Below are 24,929 nucleotides of genomic sequence, written 5' to 3'. Positions count from 1 at the left end.
CAAGCCCAGTATGCATGGATTCTTACCAGGTACCGTTTTTGGGGATGCTATAATACTGTGGTTTTAGTTTGAGTAAAATGTGTTGGAAAGGAGGTAGCTTTCTGGTGTTCTCTGCTATTACTTTTACTGCATTCTGCTCTCCTTTTATAACTTTAAATAACAAGTTGAGTCTCCATAGTGTATAGGATGCTAGCTCTGTGAGAGAATAGAGGTAGCTGTTAGTAGTTAGTGACATATACTTTTAGGTTCTTGTATCGTAACTACACTTTCTATTTATGTTTGTAAGTCTCTCACTGCCATTGTTTTGGCTGTTAAATGTAATTCTATGACATTTACATAACTAATGAAAATAGTTTTCCTTTTGAAAGACATCCTGTCAGCTTAGTTGTGTTTTGCAGGCAAGTATACTGTTAACACCTGAGGAAGCTTGGTTGTAAAGAGAACCACTATTTCATATTAATAATGAGAAAAATGTTACTGATCTGTGTTACTGTGCAAGGGTGAGGAGTCATGAAGAAACAGTCCTGTGCTGCTGTTCAAGATTAATTTCAGATAGTGAAGAGGGCAAACAGAGTAAAACATACGTGAAAGAATCAAATATTGCAAGTGGAGATTGCTTCCTTGACAGCAGATAAGAGTTTAGCGTGAGATAAATGAACAATTATATATATATAAATGATAACAGTTTAATAGTGAGAGTAATGGAAGCTTAGCTTTCTCAGACTACCGAAGTAAATGATTCTTTGTGGCAACAACCTAATATTTTTGGTATTGGACTTTATTGGCTGGGCTGAAAACCCTGCTGCTGGAGAAACTGAGAAAAGCAGAGACACTGTAGTTCTGTTGTGCTTTTCCTTCACCTTTCAGTCTCTGGAAGACAGCCTCATTGCCTTCCGAACCCGATCTAAGAGGCCACTGAAGGACGTTCCTCTTGGTCAGCTGGAGGCTGAGCTCCGAGCCCCAGATATCACGCCTGATATGTATGATCCCAATACTGCAGATGATGAAGAGTGGAAAAGGTGGCTCGGAGGACTCATGAACGACGATGTGGAGAATGAAGGTATATGACAGATGTTTTGTTGTTGTTGTTCACTGGAATTGGGGGTTATATTGAAAGCCTGGAGCTTTTTCTTTCTATTTATACATGATGTTCTTGGCTGCAGCCATCATCTTGTTTAGTAATATGCATGTGTTTTGCATACCATCAGCTTTCCTCATCTTCTCCATGGACATCTGTGAGGGTTTTTAAACTTCAGGTGTCTCACTAGTAAATATTTACTAGCCAGCACATGCAGTAACTGGCAACTATAAACGAAAGTTACATGTTTCAGCCCTTAATCTATCGTGCTGTGTCATGAAGCTGGCAGCATTGATATACCTGAATCTATCTGACTGTGTCATGCTTCTTGTTAGAGACACGACTTGTTTTTGTAGAAACAACGATTTTGTTCTTCAAGAAGAAACAAGAACAAGCTTTGGGGCTTGACTTCCTTTTGCCCTGAATGTGCTTACAATTGTGCAAATTGAATATAAAGCACAAATTGAAGTAATACTACTTCACTCTTTCTAAATTTAGCTGAAACTCAGGTTACAGAGAATAAATCCAGCTTTTCTAAATGGGAATGGCTACAAATAAGGATGCTAGTAGCTCAGTTTGAAAAGAGGAGGGGCTTGATATGGCTTCCATAAAAAGGAACACGCAGTTAATTTCAAGCAGTAATCCTAGCCCTCTTTGAGCCAGGTCAGGCAGTAAACGAAGTGCTTCTGCTCCTGGCTACTGATTGGTCTTGGGGCAGGGTAATGATGTTTCAAAACGTGCTTCTTATTAGATGAAGCAGATGATGATGATGACCCTGAGTACAACTTCCTGGAAGATCTGGATGAACCAGATACAGAAGACTTCAGAAATGATCGTGCTGTGAGAATTACCAGTAAGTCCTTTGGGAATCCCACCTCCTTTCTTGTTAGGATTAGTAATTCATTCTGAAAAGTGACTGTTTTGTTGCAAAGATTTTGCAGTGTAGGCTAATTAAAAAAAAATCTGCACACTGACTTGAACAGCTTTTCTATGCAAAGCTGGCTTTCTGTGAATACGTGAAAGGATCTAGCCAGAGCTGCTGTGCTATCAGGTGCAACTTTCCTCCATAGCAAAGACTAAAGAATAATACTTACGTGATAGTACAGTCTTTCATAAAGCTTCAGCCAGTGAATGCTTGCCTTATGACTTGAGTGTGATTAAATTTTCTCCAGGTCCTTACAGTCTTTGAGTTAGTTTTATAAACACTTTATTTACCACTTTTCATCTTCTCAATAAAGCACACTTGTTTTAGGTCTTACTACAGGTTAACATAACTTTAAATTTAATTCTGAAAATTAGTTTTTATGTGATATTTTTGAATCAAAACAGTTTCGGCTGAAGTTTTTTGGGGCCCAGCATTAAAAAGGGATATAATATCAGGGGCCTTTCCTTCTTGGTCCTCTCTTTGCAAGAGAGATTCCTTAAATGACTTGATATCATGACAGGATTGCTAAGTGGTTCTTGGAAGAGGAATCTTCATACTTCTTTTTAATTTTACTTGCAGAAAAGGAAGTGAATGAACTGATGGAGGAGCTGTTTGAGACAGTAAGTGATAAACTGGGTATAACACTGAAGAATAGATCTTTCTCAGATCTGACATGAAATCTCTGAAGCCATAAAGAGGTGGTCTCTGTAAGATGCTTAGCGCTGACTATGTGCAAAGGGCCCTACCACAAAAGTGTAATTTTTAGCCTTGAGAAGGAACGTATATAGGAACTTCCATAAGTCCCTGCAGAGATGAATGTCTATGCTAAGAGGATCATCATGAGCTTTATTAGCTAAAGACAGTTGGTGGTAAATGTATTACTTGAGCTTTCTATTCCTGACTGTTGCTACACATTTGCTGTCAGTTTCAGGACGAGATGGGTTTCTCAAACATGGAAGATGAAGGTCCAGAAGATGAAGATAATGTTACAGAGTCACGGCCAAATTTTAATACACCACAAGCACTTAGGAAGGATTATTTGGTTATGCCGTAACATTTTAAAAAAAAAAAAAAAAAAATTCTGTTATGATAAAAAGCCTATGGTTACCTGCAGCTGTACTATGCCATCCACCAAAGAGATAATGCCGTTTCAGCACAGGCCACTGTTTTGAAAGCTCTCGGCCATTTTTATTTATGAGATTGAACACTTAACTTGACCCTGTTTTTTCTATCTGCCACCTTTGACTTTACTGATTGCGATGCATCTGAAGAAGATGACGACAACAATTGAAAATGTAACTGTTCAGAAAGAGACAGGAAGAAAGCCTGCACTGAAAGATTGGTGCCAGCTGTTCTGTATCATAGCTGAAAGCAGCTGAGGTCTTTCAGAATGGTAATCTATTCCAGCAAGCCGTCATCTCTAGTGGAGGATTCTGTTCCTGCTTCTTTAATCTCCATGCTATGTATACTGTCCCTGTGTATTTAAATTGTGTTTATTTCTCAAGTCTGTCCACATATCCCCCTTTTATTAGACTAATTCTTCTGAAAAAATTGCTTCACTACCTGCTAAGTCACTTACTTCAGCTGTTAAACTAAAATAGTTAGTGGAGCAGGATATTGCATGACTGGCGATGATACCTCAAAGCAATGAGTAGAGAAACGGTGGATGCTGGGGTGTTGCTGCAGATGTGATCAAAGCTATGTAGGTCCTGTGCAAAGAAGGTCCCAACCTCAAAGTGATAGCCACTCTAGCTCTCTTAATTCTTGTGCTTTACACCGTGGTGGTGGATGTAGTGTCTGAAATAATTTCAGAAAAATAATAGTTTTCTTGCCTTTTATTTTATTTTTTAATTTTTTTTTATTGTTAAGGGGCGGGGTGAAGTTCACTTACTGCCCTTACATTTTTTTGATGACAAGAAATGCTTGAGGAGGTGGTTTGACCAAGCGTGTCGCCTTATCTTTTAAGTAAATAGCTTGGAGGTAACGGTGGCCTTTTCTAAGGAAAAAGACTGCATAAGATAGCTGAGACCTAGGTCTGAAATGACTAAGTTCGGAAATTAGCTCTTGATGATTTTTGGTATGGGTTATACTTGAAACAGTGCCTTGAAGAGGAAAGGGTCTAAAGCGTTTCTTTCTAGGTAATAATGCCGCTCTATTTAACCAATTACAGAAACTGCGGTGTGAATGGTGTCTCCTTGTTAATGGGGCAGATCAGCTCAAGATCAAGCTGTATCTGTTTGGGAAAGGAGCTAAAATGAAGGCTGGAGTTTCTTGATACTCTCTCTGGGATGAGCAGTACCAGAGGGGAGTGCAGCAATTCTTAAACCAGCTACAGACTAAAAGCAGGGAAACTTTATGCTCTCTCCTATTATTTGTATGCATTTGTCTTTGATAATGGCTAGTTGTATTCATTTTTCTTTGGTGGGCGGTTCTCCCAATTGTTTCTTCCCCAGTTTTACCTGTATACAGGATTCTTAAAGTTGTTTTGTGGCAAAATATCCATTTGCTAGGTTTATTGTTGTTTTTATGATACCTTGCATTAGAAGCATTGTAGAACAACTTTACTTACAACTGACTTCAGGCCTATTACAGAAGTGAAGCTGGTAACAAGCAGAAATCAGAATATTAAATGGTGTAGCTAAAATAAATAAAAACCTGTCATAAGGCAGGGGGTAGTTGAAGCTGTTTTTGAAAGGATGGTAGTATGTACATCCTCTTTTCTGCTACAGGAGTAGCTCTTACTACAGTATCAGCAGATGTCTATAGTAAAGTATTCTGCATAAAGCTAGATAATAATTTATTTTTTTTTTTAAGTAACAGCATTTATGTCAGTGTGTGATCTTTCTGGAGACTCTTGTGGTAAAATGCCACCCATAATACCTTGGGCTCACACCTTGCCTGATGAGATAAGTTAAATAGGATTGGTTCTAATGTGTTCTGGATTGTTGTAGATCCTGACTGCTGTTGAAAGTATCTGAGCACTTGAGTGGAACATACATGGGATATGATTGGGAATGGTGGACAAGACTGTTAACTGTCCTTGGAATAAACAGTTGAAGCATTATATCCCAGAACTACAGTAGTGCTGTGGTAGATTAAAAGATTTATGTATAAGCCAACTGTATGAATAACTCTGTTTTTTCAAGTTGAAGTATACTGTCAAAGTGTTGAGTAGTACAGGGATGATAGTTCCTTAAACTGTGCATCCCAGATACAGAGTAAAATACTCTAAATAAATGTGAATGCTTATTAAATCATATGCTTATTATATTTCGGTCTGCCTGATCTCAAACAGATTTGAAGAGCCTCTGGCCAATTTACTGAATGAACAACACCGGACGGTGAAGGAACAACTTGAGCAATTGAGAATGAAAAAGTCCTCGATCAAGCCACCGCAAGAGATAGAAAAATCAAAATCTCAAAATGAGAAGCCTCTGCAGAGCCTTGTTCTGGACAGTATGCAAAGAAAGAGGCTTCAGCAGCAAATGCAACAGGTAAGAAAATGTTACCTGGTCTGACCTAATCAATATTTGCTGTATACTGTGGGGGCGGAGAAAGCCAGTGGTACAGCAAGCACTTCGGTGTGTTTCCTTAAAGAAATTAATTGAAAAAGCTACATTTGAAGCTGGAGCTTTAATAGGTGATATTTACATGCCTGATTCCACACTGAAAGACCATTTGAAATGAATGTGCAAAGTAGAGCTTATTTCTTGGCATCTCTATTGTTCTCATGTGAGATAGCTGCCTTGGCCATGTTTGAATTCTGACTGTAATGTGTCAAAATCCTTTGTTTTCACCAACTTCTTTATTACTTTCTGAGAGTATTACTCTTGATGTAGTTTGGATTCTTTTTTTCCTCCTCCCACTACACAAAACTGTGTAGAAATTCAGTTTGAACGTTTTAAAAGCTGTCAGCAGCATAGATGAGAAGCTGTACTTAGAGAATTTTTTTCTGTGTCCATACAAAGTTCAAGAGGATGTCTTCTCAAAACTCGAAACTTACTGTCAACTCAATCTCATGAGGACAAAGTGCACTGGTTTTGTGTGAACTTGTTACAAGTCTTGCTGAGTAGTCGTTTATTATTCTGCATACCTCATACAGAGTGATGTCTTGGTCTGTGGCAGCAAGGAAAGGACACAGACCTCTCAAACACAAGCTAAAGAAATGGATCTTGCATTAGACGTGTAGAGTAAATGAGCTTTTTAATTTTCCAGCTGCAAAGCAAGATGTATGGTGTTTGTGTGCATATGGGGAGTTCTGATAGCTGAAGTCATTGTTTCTGAATAAATACTTAAGTATTTAATTAGGAAAAAATACCCTTTCTGTATTGATCGTTACGGTATGAGACTTTGGCACAAAAACTAGTAAACCGCCCTAAGACTTAAACAGATGTGTTCAAAATCTGTGTAATAAACTTCCTGCCAGTGGATATTAAAGTTTCCGCTCAGATTTCTATTGCTTAAAAGGTTTTTTGAAGTCAGAATGTGATTTCTGGGGTGCTCAGGAGGCATTTCTTGTGCCTCTATACTTATGCTTTCCAGTTTATTGGATTTCTGATAGACTGAAAAAAAAACATTTTTCTGATTTTATTCTTCAAGCATGTTCAGCTTCTGACTCAAATCCATCTTCTCGCAAGTTCCAACCCTGCTTTAAGTTCAGAGGCCAGTACTACCAGGATGTTTTTGGTAAGGATATGCCTAAAATCAGAGCTATGTGAATTTTAATGATTGCTGGTCACTGGAGAGATTTAGAGAGCTTAATTTATTTAATTGATCCCATTAAATTGAGAGAGACTACCACTCAATAAGGGAATTATGTTGTTAGCCTACTATGAGCATGCTCCATACTTAGAGAAATAATTCACATTGCGCTGACTAATAACAGTGCTTTGAATTGGCATGCCTTTGTATTTTTCTTTATTGTTTTCTTGGAAATACTGAAAACAAAGTTAAAAAAATACAGCTTCTGTAATTAGTGAATATTCTGTGACCTTAAAAGTTTCTGGAAAGTGGGGGAATTTAAAAAAACAAACAAACATTCCTCTGTTCCTAGATTTGTGATGCTCAAAAATAAGACCTGTAACACTCTCCTTTTTTTCTATGTCTGTCACTTCCCCAGCTTTTATTTTTTGCATTACATGTATTTGTTCTTTACCTTCCATTTGAAAGCATGTTCTTTTATCTTTTCCTGTGTTTGACTTTGCAGAGTGAGCTTGGTAACTTTGCTCGAAGCTCTACGCTCCTTCGTCAATCGTTCAGTCCTAAGTTTCAAACAATGTTCCAGCCATGTAACTTGAAGGGGGCACTGCAGCTCATTGAAGATTTTCATGCCCAAGTCCAAGTTGACTGGAGCCCTCGCAAAGCTGTGAAGAAGAGTGGTATGTATCTGAAGGGACAAGAGGAAGCATTTTACAGTGGGAGTTATTTCATGGTATGCACCCTCCAGATGAGGTATGGTTCAGACTGCTGTTTGGAATTAATTTTTAATTTTTTTTTAATTTTGTGAGGTATTTTTAGATAAAACCATCCACTTTATTGACTGTCTTTTTGCTTCTTAAACTTGCAACACAGCAAAGCATGTTATACGAGCTGTTGACTTTTGTTTGACATCATAATCCTGCCATTTATTGTTCTGCAGATGATGTTTTGAGCTGCAGAAGTCCATCAAGAAACTATGAAACTGGAAATAATTGGTCCAAATGTGTTGGTTAACACACATCAAGGAAATATTCCCTTCATTGGAGTATTTTAGTTTTAAAAAAAAGCTCCAAACTGTTGGTTTCAGATACTTGGTTTGTGACTTTTCTGCTGCCTAGAGAGTGAACTCACTTGAAATAAATAGAGCTTTTTACAAGTGCTTTTTCATTATAGAGCAAAAGAAAAGCTGGAAGGGGAAATTAATTTTACCTTTTGTTGGTGTAAACTTTTAAGGGCAAAAACTAGGAAATACGCAAATTCTAAAAACCAGGGAGAAAGTCTCTCTCTACTTGCAGTGAAGGGAGTAAGAGAAACAGTGTTTTCAAGAAGTCAGTTGTGAAAAACATTATTTGTCCATGTATATGTCTATCCTTATCTGTTAATTCTTTTCACAGCCAATGAATTTCCATGTTTGCCAAAGCAAGTGGCATGGATTTTGGCAACAAGGAGAGTCTTTATGTATCCAGAGTTACTGCCAATATGCTCCTTGAAAGCAAACCCTCCCCGGGACAAGATTATCTTCACCAAGGCAGAGGACAAGTAGGTGCTTAGATTTATTGAATAAAATGGATACAAATGAGACTCCTTTGTTAAGGAGAATTTCTAGGATGCAAGCTTTTGGGATATCTGTGTATTGTGCAACAGCACACCCAAATAGTAATCTGCTGTACTGTCTAAAAGACTTCTTATCTTTTTGTTTTGTTCTGTTTTTTCCCCTCCTTCATTCCTTCTTCAGTTTATTAGCTTTAGGTTTGAAACATTTTGAAGGGACAGAGTTTCCAAAGCCTTTGATCAGCAAGTATCTCTTGCCAACAAAAACTGCCCACCAGCTTACAGTACGAATCAAGAATCTCAATATGAATCGAGCCCCTGATAATATCATCAGAGTAAGTGATGCATTCAGATTATGGTTTGGTATTTTTCAGATTTGTCTGTCTGGTTGGCATTTGTTATACAAGAAGAGATGTGCTCTTTGTTCCAAGGACCTTTTTGTATATGTGCTGACACTTTCTTAAAAGAAAATGTCATCCTGTTGTTAGCAATGAGGATTTCTTCAAAAAGACCTTATCCTCTGTACTTTGCAAGTACTTATATTACTATTTTGACTCTTTAGAGCCCAGCACTTGCAGACAGGCCTAGTACAACTGTGGCTTCAATAATCCTGACAGATTCATACAAATAAACTTTGAGTAGTGAAGCTTAAACAAAAGTGCTGTCTCCAGTCAGGCTGAAGGTCCAGCTGGTCAAATATCCTGTCCCATAAGCTAAGGGCCGCTGCTGAAGAGAGAATAAGAACCAGAAACACTTAAAGCAAGTACACCAGCACATCTGTTAGAACTTCATGCTTTCTTTCGAGAGAAACCAAGACGGCAATGAGCTCTTGTTCAGCCTTCATTAGTCTTTTTTTAACGTTTCTGTGGGTAGTACCTTATTAAAGTAGTAGTGATGAGAATCGCTTAATTCACACAAACTTTTACAGAGCACAATCCTTATCCTATGTCCCAGCAGTTACTGGATAGGTGTTCTGACCACAGTCGTCTTGTCTTGCGTTCTCTCCTGTCTCCACATAGTACTACAAAAAGACAAAACAGTTGCCCATTCTGTTCAAGTGCTGTGAGGAAATCCAGCCTAATGAGTGGAAGCCACCTGTGGAGAGAGAAGAACATCGCCTGCCATTTTGGCTAAAGGTAGTTTCTGCTATTCTTCATCCAGCATAGGGTGGTTTGTTGTTGTTGTTGTTTGGTTGATTTCTTTTGGGGTTTTTGTTTGTTTGGGTGGTTGGTTTTTTTTCTTTCTTTCAGCCTTGGTCCAGAGTGAGTTGTTTGGTTAGCCTACAGCTCTCTGAAGTCAAAAGGCAGTCTGATTGTATTGCATGGGAGCCTGCGTTATCCGGAGTCTAGCTAGTAAACGTAGCAAGAACAGTAGTACTTAGCAACCTGAAGTATTATACACTACTCTTGGTGCTTGTCTGCCCAGCTGCAGTACATGATTGAAGTTATCGTGGACATACAGAGTTTGTTGTCACATCCTTGTTTTTCTACGTGGGTGTATTTCTAATGGCTCTGGTTTCATGTGTTGATTTTGTTATTTGGCTTTGTTTATTTGTTAATCAACATAGTCTTACCCTTGCCTTATGCTTAGCGGTGTTGCTGTCTCCCACTGTGTTACAGCCATGAGAGAGGACGTGTTCTTCCCCCTTAAAACCTCACCTTCTAAGAGGAAAGAAGAAATCTGGGGGTTTGGGGTAGGGTTTTTCAAGGTTATCTTCACCTGCAGTGTGGCTGTTATTTTTGTTTTACCCAAATGTCTTACGCTTTGTAAGGATTCTTTCTCTGAGATTCTTTGCACAAGGAAGACTAAGTTGGAGGCGTAGCGACCATGCCTGCGAGTCAGTCAAGGAAGACTGTGTCTGAGGAAAGAGTTAGTCTCAGATGCCATAAAATCCAGTTCTCTTAATCACCCATTGTATTTCATTGTTACAGTGAAGCTTCCTTCCCACAAAATCTTGTATTTACTAAAGGAACCTTTATAAAGGAATTCAGTTCTGTTGTTTCTTTCAGGCTCTCAGATTCTTTTGAAGGCTTTGGAGTAAAACTCGTGAATATAAAGTAATATTCAGTAAATATAAAGTAATATACAGTAGTGTAAAGTAAATAAAAAACGCTTTACTTCTAGAAGCAAGTTGCTGTCTGTCACCTTCCGTGGTACTGTTTCAAGGTGGTAACAGAGGAATGGCCTATGGACTGTACTAATAAACTCTTGTTCCCTTTAGGCAAGCTTGCCCTCTATTCAGGGGGAATTGAAGCAATTAGCAGAAGATGCCAGGGAGATGCCAGGTTCACCTGATGCAGAATCTGTCTTTTTGGGGACAGGAAAGGAAACTTCAGACACAGAATACGATGAAAAATACCCTCTACTCATGCCAAAGGGACTAGTACTGACCTTAAAGCCCCTCGCCAATCGATTCTCTAGGAGAGCATGGAGGAGGCAGAGGTCTTCAGCTCTGAAGCCTGTCCTCATTCGACCGAGTCCTTGTCTGCAGCCCAGTTCCAACACTATTAACATCCAGAAGACTGTGAAGTTGTCCCAGTCAGAAGCTCCTCCCAGCAAAGTTATGGTTCAGATTCCTCGGCTAATCCAGCCAGCTACAGTTATGCAGACGGTGCCAGGAGTGCAGCCTTTGAGTGTTCAAGCAGTGGTAGGAAGTGGAGATGGCTTGGAATTTCAGAATGTGCTCTCCACTTCGCATTCGGACTCCAGACAAGCTTTCTCAGCTGCTGTACCACCAGCTCTAGTGTCCTCAAATCCAGTAACTTTTCAGCCAAAACTGATGTTGCCAGCTTTGGCCGGAGCAAAAATACGCAAACCTTGTGTTCGTAAGGGATACCAAAAGAAAAAAGGGACAAAATCTGCCCCACTGATAAAGACTTCACCTTTGATTCAGCCATCTCCTGTCATCCTTACTGTACCTGCTACCACAGTGAAAGTGGTCAATATAGGCAATGGTTGCAATATGATTCAGCCCATAAATACAACAGTTGGTAGAGGCACTCAGGCTATTCCAGTTACAACCTTATTGGTCAATCCATCCACTTTCCCGTGTCCCTTAAATCAGCCTCTGGTGACTTCTTCAATCCCTTCGTTGATCGTCTCTCCTAACCCTGTTGGTCTTTCTGCATCATCTGTCGGTGAAAATGAAGAACAGCTGAATCTGGTTCCTTCCTGCCCTGCTGGAAATAACAAAAATACCTATCCCACGGTGGAGCCCAAGGTTGAACCCCCAGAGTTGTACGTTTCGTGCTCTGCTGTCTCCCCTAAAAAGGAGTGTAGTACAAATCCTGCCACTTCTAATAATGGCAGTCAGGAAAAGGTAAGTAAGAGTGACTGCTGTAGCTGGACAGTGGTAGAAGGAGATGAGAACGCTTCAGAGCCGTTGTCTGTGGACCTTTTGCCTCACTTAGAAGATCCAGATGAAACGGTGAAAATTGAGCCTGCAGATTCAAATGATGGTACCAAGGAAGTAAATCCAGTACAGAAGAGGGATCTTTTATGTGCTGAAGTGAAGGAGGAATTCATGCTGGATCTCGGCCAGGAACTGAACATGGAGGCTGCATGTTCATGTTCAGATGACCTGAAAGAAATTAAAAAGGAGCATACTTTGTGTGACGAGAAGGGAGAAGAAGAACGACGGGCTTTGCAGTCTTCTCCCCGCGGTGAACAGCAGATGGATGCAGGTGTTGTTGCTGGACCACAAGTAAGCAGTGAGTCTCCAAAGAATCTTTCGTGTACAGCAGATGTTGAGGCAGAATTTAGTAGTCCACTAGGAAGACCAGAGGATTCATCCAGTATAGATGGCCAGTCTGTTGGGACACCAGCTGGCCCTGAAGCTGGAGGAGAGAGAGAAGGACAAGAGGAAGAGGAAGAAGACGACTTTGATGATTTTACACAAGATGAGGATGAAGAAATGTCATCAGCCTCAGAAGAATCTATTCTTTCAGTGCCAGAACTTCAGGTAAAAGCAAACAAAACTTTAAAAAACTTGCTAATGACAAATATCAGTGTCCTGAAACGCCCTAGTGCAGGCAGAGCAAATCACAATTTGAATCCAATTGGAAAGCTGTACTGTTAACTATATAATAGCACGGTATTGTTCTGTTTTACAGAGAAATTGGACACCACATTTTTCTGAGAAGATTTTAAGTCCAAGCTAAAGGAATGTCTTGCAAATATGCAGATTTAAATTCTGCTGAGTTGTAAGGACTTCCTCAACTGAGGCTGTTCTTAATAAGAAGTACTTTAAGTGAAAAATATTTTCCAGGTCACAATTCCAGCAAGCCTTTAAGAACTAAGATGATCATTAAGGAATCCCATGTAAATCATGGCTTTTATAAGTGGCAGATTCTGAAATTTAATTTTGTGCATGATACAAAAATAGGTAGTTCTGGTTGTTGTTGAATTCTGTCCCTTCAGTAGAATCCTCTAGTTGGTCAGATGTTGATCTGTGAAATTGGCTGTTAGAATTATGATGGAGTGAGCTAGTTGCTGAATGACATTAAAACAAACACTAAAAGAAAACAATGTGAGGTCTTTTTGTTGTTGCTTTCTAAGGAGACAATGGAAAAACTTACTTGGCTTGCAACAGAGAGACGTTTAAGCCAAGAAGGAGATTCTGAAGAAGAGAATTCCCAGGAAGAGAACTCTGAGCCTGAGGAAGAGGAGGAGGAGGAAGGGGAAGGAATAGAGAGTTTACAGAAAGATGATGAAATATGTGGAGATGTATCAGAGGAACCTAAATCTGCCTTCACGTTGACAAAGACGGCTCCGCAGGTGGAAGCCCACAGAATGCCAGCAGGTAAGTTCTGTGGGTTTCTTTTGACACAGGGCATGGGGAAACAGAGCTGCTCTCTGCATGAAAAGCAAAACCATGGGGAAACTGTATCTAGGTTTAATTTCACTTAGCATATCTGAACTTAGTGATGCTTTCCATATGGAAGTTAAATTTTGCAACACAGTCACAATTCTGTAGAAACAGTTCTTACATAGAAGCCCTCGTGCATGTGAACCGAGTGTCTTTACTCCATTGTAAAACATGTACGCTTCAAAAATTTGCAGACCTACAATTTGTGGTTTGTGTCAGCTAATACCCAATACCTACATAAGAACAATATTAAATAGTCATATCTTTGCTAAACTGAACTTTGTGTTATAAGGTCATGTGGGGAAAAATAAATGAAACAAAATAATACCTTAACAGAATATAGCAAGTGGTAGATGAATTTGAGCAGGGAACTTTGAGGAGGTGGACCTCAGCCCATTAGACAGATTCCTAATCTGAAGACATAAGAATCTCGATGTAGCAATTCTCAGTACACTATTTCGTTCCCTATTATGTGACACCAGTTTTTTATCTGTGATGTTAACGCTGTTCATGTAAATAATAAGCTAAAAGAATAATTTCCAAGTGTTACAGCCAGCTCTGATGCTCGTATCGTGTCTCCGTTCACCCACTACGATTTTTTTGCCCCTGGTATGCAGTAGCTGTATCTATTAGTTCTTAGTAGATTGCTAGCTGAGTAACAGCTAGGATGGGTTTGTTGCTGTTTCCAGAGATTTTTCCTGTCAGATGCTATAAAAATAAACAGCCAATGTAAAATATGTTAGCCAGCCTGACTAATGAAAAGTATATTGCTCATGCACTTACAGGAGAGCGTAAACAACTCATCGCTGTCTCTGAAAACCTAATTTTCTATTGCAATATTGATCTAGAAGAGTAGTTGTCTGCCAGCTGAGGGAATGTATGAAAAGTACCTGTACAACTTGCTTTGTGCTTCTTCACAGGAGAAAACTTGAAAGCCCCTGGGAAGAGCAGGAGCTCCCACAGAACCAGAAATAAGAGGGGACGGGCTCGTGCTAGCAAAGATACATCTAAGCTGCTCCTCTTGTATGATGAAGACATCCTGGAGAGAGATCCCCTGCGGGAACAGAAGGATCTGGCATTTGCACAAGCCTATCTATCCAGGGTAAGCCAGACCAGTGTGTAACCCAGAAATAGGAACATCAAACGTTTTGAGTCCTCCAACACAGTTCATGCCTGAGCCACGTAACTGCCAGTTCTAACTGGATGCACTGGACCTGGTCAGGATGGAGTTACCTTTCTTTATAGCACCCCATATGGTGGTCCTTTGCTTATTAAACTGTCTTTATCTCGGCCTACGAGTTTTCTTGCTTTTGCTCTTCCTTCCCCTGTCCTGCTTGGGGGAGGCAGGGAGTGGGTGAGTGGCTGTGGGGGTGCTTGGCTGCTGGCTGCAGTCAATCCACAACACTGGGCCTCTTTTAATTTCAGAATCTCATAGTCTTGGATTTGGTTCCCTTCTCTCTTGCGAGCAGTTCAAATTTATCTTTAAGGAAGAGGCTTGGTTGACTCAGCAAAACTGGACGCACTGTGTAAATTCTGAGTAGCCAGGGATCAAAGATTGCTAAATTAACTTGTTTTCTTCCTGGATGTTATGTAGTCCTGTAAGGGTCTGTTGCTCTTCCCAGGTGCGTGAAGCCTTGCAGCATGTTCCTGGAAAGTATGAAGACTTTCTTCGTGTTATCTATGAGTTTGAGATTAGCACGGACAAGCGAACAGCTGTGGATCTCTATTCCACTTTACAGAAACTGTTGCATGACTGGCCACAGTTGCTCACAGATTTTGCTGCCTTTCTTTTACCAGAACAAGCTTTGGAGTGTGGACTGGTAGGTAGAATGAAAGAAGGAGAACAAATTTTAAGCAATGTGAATGCTTGTGGGAGTGAAAGGATAAGGAATTCTTCCTAGGGCAAGAAAGGTAAACAGCTGGTAAATTACTTGCTTACCTTGCTGTTTTATTAATCAGAATTGAAAAGTCTAGTGTTTGTTTTAAGTCTCATACTAAGTATTACTGTGGAGAATCAGCCTTTCCCAGTTAACTGCAGAACCTGACTGCAGAGACAACGTGCAGATACAGCAAGTGGAATGGTTCCCTTGTCTCACAAATCAGCCTTCCACTTTGTAAGACAGAGGTTTTCACCTGTTACATTCTTTCTGGATTTTCCTATTTTATGTGCATACGGTTGAAGCAAAACTTTATAGCTCATGTAAGTATTGATTATACAAAGTCTTGTTTCTCTTCCTCCACCTCTTCCCAGTTTTGCAATGGGTGTCAATACAAATGGAAAACAAATAGCGAGACAGGCATTTTGTAACTCGCTTAAGCCAACTAGAGATGCTTGGAAATACATTCTTGAACATGAGACGTGAATCTTTTTCTTTTGGTCAGTTTGAAGAGCAGCAAGCATTTGAAAAAAGCCGGAAGTTCCTCAGGCAGCTGGAGATCTGTTTTGCTGAAAATCCTGCCCACCATCAAAAGATCATCAAAGTTCTGCAGAGTTGTGCGGACTGCCTCCCCCAGGAGATTGCAGAGGTAATCGGGCATCCGGGTATCTCCTTTCGCTCAAAACCCCTGAGAATGCAGTTAGCTAGCCTGCTTCCCTGTTCCCATGTGCTGCTCTTTGAAACCACAAGAGTTTAGCAAGTGCGATCTCCCTCTGTGGGGTGTGGTAGAGAATTGAAGCTGCCTCTTCAAGAGGGTTTACAATTAACTGGCCTGTATGAGTCTCCTCTCTCCTACCTCCACCTTGCTTTTATCACCTTGCGGGTGAAATTTTAGCTTAGTGCCTCCTACAGAGTCTGCCTAGAATTTTTGAGGGATATTTCTATGCCAATTTGATAGCTAGGTGTGGGATGATCTCAAAATATTCTTGAAGTAGTACCAATGCAAGCATAAACTTCCATGCTGAAGGTCTAATAAGCCTTGATGTTCCACTTGCTTTGAGAAATCCTTCTGAGAAGAATGTGACGACGTGGAATGAAACACTCCTTTTCTCTGGATTTCTCTCTTTCAGCTGAAGACCCAAATGTGGCAACTGTTGAAAGGACACGACCACTTGCAGGATGAGTTCTCCGTTTTCTTTGATCACTTACGGCCCTCAGCCAGCCGCATGGGAGATTTTGAGGAGATCAACTGGACAGAAGAGAAGGAATATGAGGTGGAGTAATCTTTCCCCCAAGACCAGAAAAGATAAAAGCAGAGATACTAGACATGTTTGAACTTGAAGGACTCAAATTGAGCCTGCATTTCCAGAGTGAGGGAAGCAGCAGGGTGGGATAGCTGTTGGTGGACTGAAGCAAACTTTACAAATCTTTGTACGGTATTTATGTCTCTTCTAACATAATTGAACTTGTGATGTCCTGGAACTGAGCTCAATATTCAGAAATTCATGGGGAAAATGAAGTTTGGTCTGCTGAAGAGCTATCATGATAGAGCAGTTTTTGTGTGTTTCTTCTTTTGTAGTTTGATGGGTTTGAAGAGGTGTCTTTGCCAGATGTAGAAGAGGAGGATGAACCACCCAAGATGCATGCAGCCTCAAAAAATAAGAAGCGGAAGGAGATCGGAGGCCAGAACAATGACAAGGTGGGCCTGGGGTATCTCACTAATCTGCCTATCTGGACTCTGAGCAAATGCATGCCCGTGAGGATAAACGTGTCAGAGAGACATGACAACAGCCTAAAGATTTGAAGAAAGGGGATTGAAATGTTTCCATTGTGCTTTGCTTGCTAGCAGCATAATCGCTTTAGTCTTCTGAGTGTGCGCAGAGTGCCACTCAGCCCTTCCTGGCTCCCTCTGGGGTTAACCTTCCCCTGACTGTCATCTTTGTGTACCGTGCACATTTGTCAGCTGGAGTATGTCTGTTTCCAGGAGGTCGAGTGGGTAGATGGGATGAAGGAATGTTCATGTTCCTGCCATGAAGGGAGTAGCGATCTCAAGCTAAAGAAAAGCAAAAGGAGGACCTGCAGCCATTGTAGTAGTAAGGTTAGTTGATAGGCCAAGTCACTGGAGTGGTGAGTGGAAAGTAGAGTCCTGCCAAGAGTCCCACTGTTGTGATGATCTGTCCAGCCTCGGGCCTCGTGTCTCCAAAATAATGTGTTGAGGAGGAAAGTAAATCAAAAGATGACCAGTAGTGTCTCCCTCTTCGGAGCTCTGACTGCAGTACTTGGCCTTCCCCTGTCTACCTCCTGCTCACTTTCTACTGCCCCTCCTTGCTCTGCTAAATAGCGTCAAATTTGATATTCTTCTGAGTTGAGAATAAGCTTTTTTAGTGGAAGATGCTTGCGTGGCCACTACGTGAAAAGAGCTGTGTCTGTTCGTAATAATAAAAAAGATTCAGCTTTCTAAATGAAAATATATTGCCAAGCTGAAGCCGCTGTTAGGGTCAAGGAATACTTTGGAAGCAAAGGCCGAGGTGTTTAGGTTTGGATTGATATACCCCATCTGTAACTGTATGCCTGTATATTGATTTGCAGGTGTGTGAAAACAAATTTTATAAAAACAAAGATTCTCAAGAGCTGCCTGCGAGCCTTGTGCAGCAAGAATCAAGTCCTCGGCCTGAAGGGAAGGATTCTGGAATGTCTAAGGAACCCGCAGAAGAAAGCCTGGAGAACAGAGATGAGGGAGAGGATGTCCAGAGCAGAACAAAAAATGTATCTCGGAAAGTGGATTCTCTGGCTTCAGGTATGTGAAAGTCTTGTGTACAGACAGGTGTATCATTCATCTCCAAACTGGTTCACACAAATGAAAATAGGTACAGGACTTTCTAATGCAAATTTATTGAGATAATGAGAACTTCTAATAATCTTTTTTCATTTTTTTCCTTGTGTTTACCCACTCTGGATGCTCTACACATGCATATATCCAGAGCATTCCCTTCAAAAAAAGCTTTCCTGACCCTTTTCAGAATGACCAGTCCATTTAAGCTTCTCTTGCTAGCATACTGATCCGAGTCCCAGTACTGCCAGTCCATGATAGTTTTTTTCCAGTTTTCATTTTAGCACAGCAATTCAAAATCACCATCTCTCTAATCTTCCTTTAAATGATCTCCTTCATGTTACTTGTTTCTCCTTCAGTCTGGTACAGACAAGCGGAAACGTGATTATTGCAGGATAAACCTGAAAGAGATCTCTTCCTTCTTGCAGCAACCATGTCTCAGTTAATGCTACTGTTGGAGACAACGCACAGGTCAAATATAGCGGTTTAAACGTAATGCAACCTGATGTCTAGTTTATAGTGGTTTTTGTAAATAGGGTGCCAAGAGCCGCAATGTCTGTCTCGCTTGAGAATTTTGTTCTGGGCAATGCACGTAAGCTTTTTGATGTGTTCATCACTTTTTCACACAGCAGCTGGTTGTAGTAACCCACAATGGTGAAGAAAATTGACTGCAGAGTGCCGCCTTTGAAGTACGGGATGGGTAAACTGTGGATAGAATTACAGAGCTGCTCCCAAACTGTGTTTTCATTTACAGCATTATGCTCTAGAATTAAAAAAAAAAAAAATCTCTTAAAAAGTAAATGAATAAAGCCTCCAGAAGTTTTTCTTACTAACAGCTAGTCTAATCTTGTTTGGGTTTCTTACCAGGATCTCAGCTGGAAGGAAAGATTGTCTCCGGCAGACATGCATCTTACGAAAAAGCTGCGCTGCCTGATAATCGGGTGCACGAAGCAGGTGTCAGTGCTGTCGTGAGTACTGCAAAGGACAGTGACTCTTCTATCACTGGCCCCAGATGGGCACATCTACAAAAAGCTACTCTAAAACTACCTCAAGAAACCAAAGACTGCCCTTGCACTGTGGGAAGTGAGAGTAAGGGACTAAACCAGCAACATCAAGGAAATGCAGACGCTTCCCTTGGGCTGAGCAGAGATCTGCTGCTGTCTTCTCGTTCTGCTACAGTAAAAGGTTTAACGGGACCTAGTTCCTCTTCTGGAAAGAGTTTATGTCAGACTGAAGGGCTTCATTCTGATTCATCAGATAAGCTCACAGTCTTTGGTCATGCTTCAAAATTAGATGTGAAAGAATTCGAGGGACCACCTTTGCCTCTGGAAGGAAAACCTGAGGCAAAGCAGGGTTGGATAACAGCGGGTAGAAAACCAACATTGGGTAAGAGCTGCAGCTCACAGTCCCCTGATAATGGCGTTTTGGAAGCAGATGATACTGGAAATCTTCCTGAGAGCAGGTTAAAGTCAAACGCAAACAACTGGTTCCAGGTGGATCAGCATTCCGAGCAGCTAGAACACAGAGTGGTTACGGCCTCCCCGGGGCAAAAGGAAGAGGAGCAGCAACAGCACCGAGTCACAGAAGCAACCGTGTGCGCCAAGAACAGCAAAGTCAGCTCGACTGGGGAGAAGGTTGTCCTCTGGACCAGGTATATCTGCCTGAACCGCAGCTTACATCCTTCGTGCATTCAGTATTTGGCTTCAGCTTTCATATTATAGAGTATCCTTTATTTTAATTTTGTATTCCCATTTTCTAATGTCTTCTGCCCCTTCCCTTTGAATGTTCCTGCCTCGTTTCCTCTAACTGCAGTCCGTCATAGCTGCCATCTTGGTCCTAGAGAAATGCTGTCTGCTTGTGGCAGTGTGATTGTTGTCGTACTTCAGGCTGGGAAAGAATTTTTTTTTCTCCTTCAAAAAGCTTAAAAATAGGCTAAAAGCAGCTCTGCTTAGAGATGTGTCTTGTGATCGGTGGTGGTAGTAGTAGTAAAGGAACAAGCCTGCTGGCCTTGCTCCGTGATTGTTATCCTTACCCAGGAACAGGCCCCTCGGGCTTGTGGTGGTTGAAGTACGTCAGCACTTGGTTTTGGCTGCTTTCATAACTACCGTACTGTTTTGCAGGGAGGCTGACAGGGTCATCCTTACCACCTGTCAGGAGAAAGGAGCCCATCTGGAAACCTTCCATGCCATCTCGCAGAAACTGGGCAACAAGACTGCTAGCGAGGTGAGGGGTTGGTGTGGAAAAGCTTGCATCTGCTACAGTGAATGGGGAAAGGGGGGGGAAAGGAAGGAAAGGTGGAGGTTTGCTGTCTATTAGTCTCCCAAACTTAACTTTAATTTGATGCTGCATCAGAGAAAAATCATCCCAATTGCAAATAAAAAAAAAAAAAAAAAAACCCTTATCTGTTCTGGTGGAGGCAAAAATCCTGACTGCCGTGTCCTTTTTACAACAGTGCCATTGATATTCTAGCCTTATATTTGGTACCAGGATTGTTTCAGTGACTGCTACTTGGGTCTTCAGCCTTCTGCTTAATTGCAAGGAATCTGCTGGGGTTTGTCTCTTAACCTTCCCCACATCGCTGCCTAGCAATCTTCCCAAACTGCCAGTTTTTACCTGCAAGTCAGGAGAATATAACTGTTCTTCCAAAGAAAACAGAACAACCCAAGAAAACAGAACAACCGGGGCTCTTCCATTTCTCCTTCCCTTTGTGATTGAATCTTGCATTAAAAAAAAAAAAATCATGTTTTAATGTAGAAGCACAAACACCCTGAACTTTGTAATACGAAATTTCCGTTTCATACCACTTTTACGTCACTAGTCATCTTGGATTTCCCTTGTTCTTCAGGTATCCCACAGGTTCAGAGAACTGATGAAGCTGTTTCATACATCCTGTGACGGGAGCTCTGAAGATGAGGAGGATGCAACTAGTACCAGTAACACAGACCAGTTGTCAGATAAAGATCTTCTGCTTTCTGAGGAAGAACCTGACGATTAAGGTTTTTCTGGCTCGATAAGCTACTGACTGAATCAGAAGGAGAGTTGTTTGCCAGTTTGCTGCTAGACAGGTGCTGTGGATAAAGGAAAAATATTTGCACAGGTACTTAAGACAGCACCTTTTTTGTTCACTTTCCTGCTACACTTCTGACAAGCTGCACTTCTCAATCTGTATCAAACTAAAGGAATGAAGAAAGGTGTGAGGGGGGTAACATCCTCTAGAACCTGCGGGGGGAGCTTCAACAATGAAATGACAGGAGTGATGCTGGTGGACGCCGATCTCGGTCCATGGTGAAGGTTGGGCCACCAGCCTTTGACAAGAACATGTAAATACTGTACCATAAGATGTCTGTTTTCATGTGGAGCAAACACATGATTTTTTTTGTAAGTTTTCCCCTTGTGTTGACTGTATGTGGGAAAGTTACAATCTGAATTCTGTATTTATTGTGTGGTCTTATTCTAACAGGCAGAGCAAATTCACTTTGTTTTAAAACTGCAAACACACACACACACACGGCTCCAAAAAAAGCAGCTTTCCTCCTTTACAACGCAACTGCAAGTAGCTGGACAACTTCAGCCAGCCTTTGCAACAGGATGTTGCTGAAATGAAAAGAAAGTAGCAGTTGGGCCATCTTTAAAGCCATTCCCTTTATTTTGAAAGTGATCTTAAAGATATTCTTACTTCCACTATCTCTAGTAATAAAGATGAGTTAGTCCGAGTCTGCTTCATCTTCAGATCCATCTGCTCCAAACCCCATCTCGTAGCACTGTGACAGAGTTCTTAGCTCCTGTAGGGCCTCCTGGAAGTCATCCTGTTCGACTCCGGCAGAGAAAAAGCTGGCCCATCGCCGCGTGTTCAGCTTCTGGAGATCCTTGTATAAGCTGTAGAGGAGCGTGTGCAGAACCGGGGAGGACTGCAGGGCTGCTAGTACAGGGATGCTTTCAACAGCTGCAGGGAAAAACATCTTTGTTCAAATATACCTATCAAAACTTGTTTCCCTACCCCATTCTACTTTACAAGCAGTTGCTTTCCTTGAACTCAGCGTAGCATGAGAGTTGCTTAACATGCATAATTTTTGCCCTACGAACACTCAAAAGTGTTGGTTTGTTGGGTTTTTTTTTAATAATTCTCTTTTACCGGCATTAGACCCTACTGCCCCCACATGATCTCTTCCTCTTGCAAAGTAAGCTTGAGGGGCATTTGGTACCTGCTGAGGAGTAACTGGGAGGTTTGTCCAGGAGGAAGCCTTGTCTGGTCAGAAGAGGAGAAAAAAACTGGGGGTACGGAGGCAGGGTATTACATGGCTGCTCAAGCACGTGGGATGTGCTGTAAGGAAGAAGGTGAATAAAGTTATCCAGAATTCGCTCTACCTTCAGTTTCCAGTTAGTGTTCCCTGTTCTAAAAAAAAAAACCAAACCAGACTGTTACCAACCTGAATGCCCCAGGAAACAGAGCGTGTAAGTAACGCTGCAGAACCTCCTCGGTGCTCTCGCAAGCATGGAGCAGAGAAGCGGGCTGCTTTCCTGGACAGCTGCTGCAAAGAAAACCAATCCACGGTTTTCCAGGGGACTTGACTGAAGGCGTCAGTGACTCGGCTGCTTTTTAGCAGTTTTGCTATAGAGTTAGTAGCATGTAACGGGCTAGACCGCTAGACTGACACTCCTAATGGGAGGATTGTGAATGGCTTTTGTAAGAAGTCATTGCTGTTGAGAGTGCCAGAGTTCTGAAGGGAAAGGTGCAGCTCAACTGCCAATTACCTGATGTGACTTTCTTTGCAAATTCCTCGTAGCACAACAGACTGAGCAAAACAGCAGCTGACCTTTTGCTCCCTACATGAAGACAGAAGCTTCCAGGGCACGTCCTGCTGGTAGGTGCATAAAGTGTCGGGGAGCGAGTAGCCACGGAGGGCAGGAAAGGGAACAGAAGCCCACGCAGCCACAACCTACGAGTCGGAGGAGGGGGGACAAATCACGATCTAGAACACACTCCCCATGTCCTGCGTGTCTTTGGATGTGAAGTGGAACAGCAGCTCCTGCCTACAGCAGTAGTTCAGGTAGAGCTGAGAGGATCAGAGGTTGCTGTTCTCTGCTCTTACCTTTCTCCCGGAGAAGTTAAGTGTTTCAGCAAGGTCCATCATAGAGCCCTGAGAGGAACAGAGCCGGTAAGGAGCAGTGAGGGTATCGAGTGCTGCTGCCAAAATCGCGCTACTGTGGTAGTTAAGTGATGCCTATGGAGGGAGACAAACGGAAGAGTTACAGGACAAGTTGAATTCACCTTAACCTTATCTTAATCCTTAACCAATTTTTGTATATTTAACTTAAGCATACTGTAAATTGTGCTTTTATATAGGTTGTGTTTAATAGCTATTTCAGGTTTTGAATAAGCACGTCAGCTGTCTGCTAACAAATGATCTGTTGCCAGTTTTCTTGTCAGCAGCTTCTTGGTGCTCAGACAAGGCTGGAGTCACACACTCCGCACATGACGAATAATGCAGTCACGCTTTTTCTTCAGTGCCGAAACTGAAGGCAGTACACTAACTGAAAGACTGCAAAAAGGGAAATGTGGTAATAGTTTTAAGAGTACGAAACTATGGGAATGAAAGCTGGCAGTTAAGTCTCTGCTAACAGTGAAAAAGCAGTAAAAAAAAAGTCTTTTCTGCTTAGCAGAACACCATCATGAAAAAACATTGCTAAAAATACACAGCTGGAGAAAACACTTGTAGAGAGCGGTAAATCTGAAAAAGCTGAAAGCCGACCAAGGCAGGTGTTTCTAGGTAAAGCACTATTCAGTACGTACATCGTAGTTTATAAATGGAAATGTAACGGGAGGTTGTGGCTTGATTCCTAGACTCCCACTGAGCGACAGCGGGCAGAAGAGCGAGCTGTGACTGGAGAGATGGACAATTCCTAGGGCTGTGTTCAGCAGTCTGTAAAAATTCTTCTGAGAATCCTGGGGGGGGGTTTTTAACCGTTAGAATCTTAAAGATGCAAACAAGGAAGGGTCTAATCCAGACTGGGCATGAACGCGTCACCTGTTCTTGTGTTTTCCCATTGTTCACTTACTCCCACGTTACTCACGACTGGAGTCAAGCCCCAGGTCAGGATTCCTTTTCCTGAGTACTCATCGTAGAGCAGTTCTGTCACCTTGGCACCAACTCCAGAGAATCCATTGTGTAGGTCACAGAGGACTTGAAATCCCTGCGTAAAACCATGGCAGCATCTGAGACTCTACTTAATCTTGAACAGAAAGTTTCCTGAAAGAAAAGGGAGTTTGGACTAAGCTGTCAAACCTGCAGATAATCACACTCTTCAACATAGAAGTGCAACCGATCTTCCAACTCCTCTATGCAGCCAGGATCCTGCAGGAGCTTTTCACCTTGTCCAAAGGCTTCTAGACAACCACACTCCCTAAGGAAAAAAAGGGGGGGGGAAAAAAAAAAGCTTATTTTATCCCCTCTTAATTTTTCCTTGAAGGCAAAACTAAGATCCGTTCTGGACAACAGATTCTGAACCAAACCTCTAGGACATACCCGTCGTGCATGTACTGATGGATGACGTAGATGCTCTTGGGATGCAAGTGCACATTGAGGTAATCGGACCAGACCTGCACGCTGCCGCCCGAGTAAACCGCCTGGGAAACAGCGACTCGCGAAGGGGCAGGGGACGCGCCTGGAACGAGATAGGTGTGAAGAGCGAAGGTCTTTTCAACTCTGAACATCCCCTTGGATAAAGAAAACAAACCCAGCTTTTTATCTTGTCCAGTTTCTTATCCTATTTGCTGCTCTTCGACCCATCCTTCTGTAAGCAAAGAAATCTCATCCCATAGTTTTCCTTCTCCCTCGTGCCCGTTCACTGGCAAGTTGTCCAGCATCGGCCTGCCGTCACAGGGCTCGTTCTGCCTTTCTAGAACCCCTGGATCCCAGCGAGCAAACCGAAGCCAGCAGGGCGGCGCAAACCGGACAAAACACAGACAAGTAACGCACAGAAAAGGCACACGCACCTTGGAGTGAAGTGCCGGAACGTCCCTTTCTGTCAGGGGAAGCGTCTTCCTAAGGGAAAAGCCCGGTACGGGCGTCAGCCGATGCTTGTGCCTCACCCGCCCACGCGTT

General features: G+C 41.9%; 2 protein-coding genes across 4 annotated transcripts; one reads left to right on the top strand and one right to left on the bottom strand.

Annotated features, from left to right (window-relative positions):
• Window positions 1-21,537, top strand: GON4L (gon-4-like (C. elegans)). 2 transcript variants are annotated; one of them, XM_009319778.1, is made up of 23 exons: window positions 1-29; window positions 868-1,060; window positions 1,830-1,931; window positions 2,583-2,623; window positions 2,929-3,032; window positions 5,299-5,497; window positions 6,603-6,689; window positions 7,210-7,381; window positions 8,096-8,240; window positions 8,437-8,587; window positions 9,272-9,388; window positions 10,474-12,213; window positions 12,810-13,053; window positions 14,040-14,221; window positions 14,742-14,939; window positions 15,502-15,645; window positions 16,127-16,270; window positions 16,576-16,695; window positions 16,981-17,094; window positions 17,586-17,793; window positions 18,694-19,477; window positions 19,947-20,049; window positions 20,672-21,537. In XM_009319778.1, the coding sequence occupies exons 1-23, from the start codon at window positions 15-17 to the stop codon at window positions 20,819-20,821; spliced, it is 5,457 nt and encodes a 1,818-aa protein (XP_009318053.1). In that variant the 5' UTR covers window positions 1-14; the 3' UTR covers window positions 20,822-21,537. The 2 variants fall into 2 exon arrangements, with proteins under 2 accessions (XP_009318053.1, XP_009318054.1); XM_009319779.1 differs by lacking the exon at window positions 16,981-17,094.
• On the bottom strand, window positions 21,456-24,557 carry MSTO1 (misato 1, mitochondrial distribution and morphology regulator). 2 transcript variants are annotated; one of them, XM_009319780.1, is made up of 9 exons: window positions 24,351-24,557; window positions 24,111-24,228; window positions 23,884-24,018; window positions 23,618-23,770; window positions 22,917-23,048; window positions 22,579-22,763; window positions 22,254-22,355; window positions 22,029-22,147; window positions 21,456-21,769 (listed from the first exon to the last, which is right to left on the bottom strand). In XM_009319780.1, exons 1-9 carry the CDS (start codon window positions 24,536-24,538, stop codon window positions 21,531-21,533), a joined length of 1,371 nt encoding a protein of 456 aa, XP_009318055.1. In that variant the 5' UTR covers window positions 24,539-24,557; the 3' UTR covers window positions 21,456-21,530. The 2 variants fall into 2 exon arrangements, with proteins under 2 accessions (XP_009318055.1, XP_009318056.1); XM_009319781.1 differs by having other exon boundaries at window positions 22,254-22,352.
• Window positions 24,558-24,929: the final 372 nt, after the last annotated feature.

The sequence above is a fragment of the Pygoscelis adeliae genome, unplaced genomic scaffold (genome assembly GCF_000699105.1).
Source record: "Pygoscelis adeliae isolate BGI_AS28 unplaced genomic scaffold, ASM69910v1 Scaffold181, whole genome shotgun sequence".
NCBI lineage: Eukaryota > Metazoa > Chordata > Aves > Sphenisciformes > Spheniscidae > Pygoscelis > Pygoscelis adeliae.
This window is presented reverse-complemented; position numbering and strand designations above follow the sequence as displayed.

What these genes read in the sequence shown, in the direction of transcription:
- GON4L (XM_009319778.1), top strand. An exon ending in GTACTACCAGGATGTTTTTG is followed by an intron (nt 6,690 to 7,209) that starts GTAAGGATATGC and finishes TTGACTTTGCAG; the next exon opens with AGTGAGCTTGGTAACTTTGC. An exon ending in CAAAGCTGTGAAGAAGAGTG is followed by an intron (nt 7,382 to 8,095) that starts GTATGTATCTGA and finishes TTCTTTTCACAG; the next exon opens with CCAATGAATTTCCATGTTTG.
- MSTO1 (XM_009319780.1), bottom strand. Translation starts at nt 24,538, where the DNA reads ATGTTCAGAGTTGAAAAGACCTTCGCTCTTCACACCTATCTCGTTCCA. An exon ending in CAGTCGTGAGTAACGTGGGA is followed by an intron (nt 23,771 to 23,883) that starts GTAAGTGAACAA and finishes ACCCCCCCCCAG; the next exon opens with GATTCTCAGAAGAATTTTTA. An exon ending in TGCAAAGAAAGTCACATCAG is followed by an intron (nt 22,356 to 22,578) that starts GTAATTGGCAGT and finishes TTTTCTTTGCAG; the next exon opens with CAGCTGTCCAGGAAAGCAGC.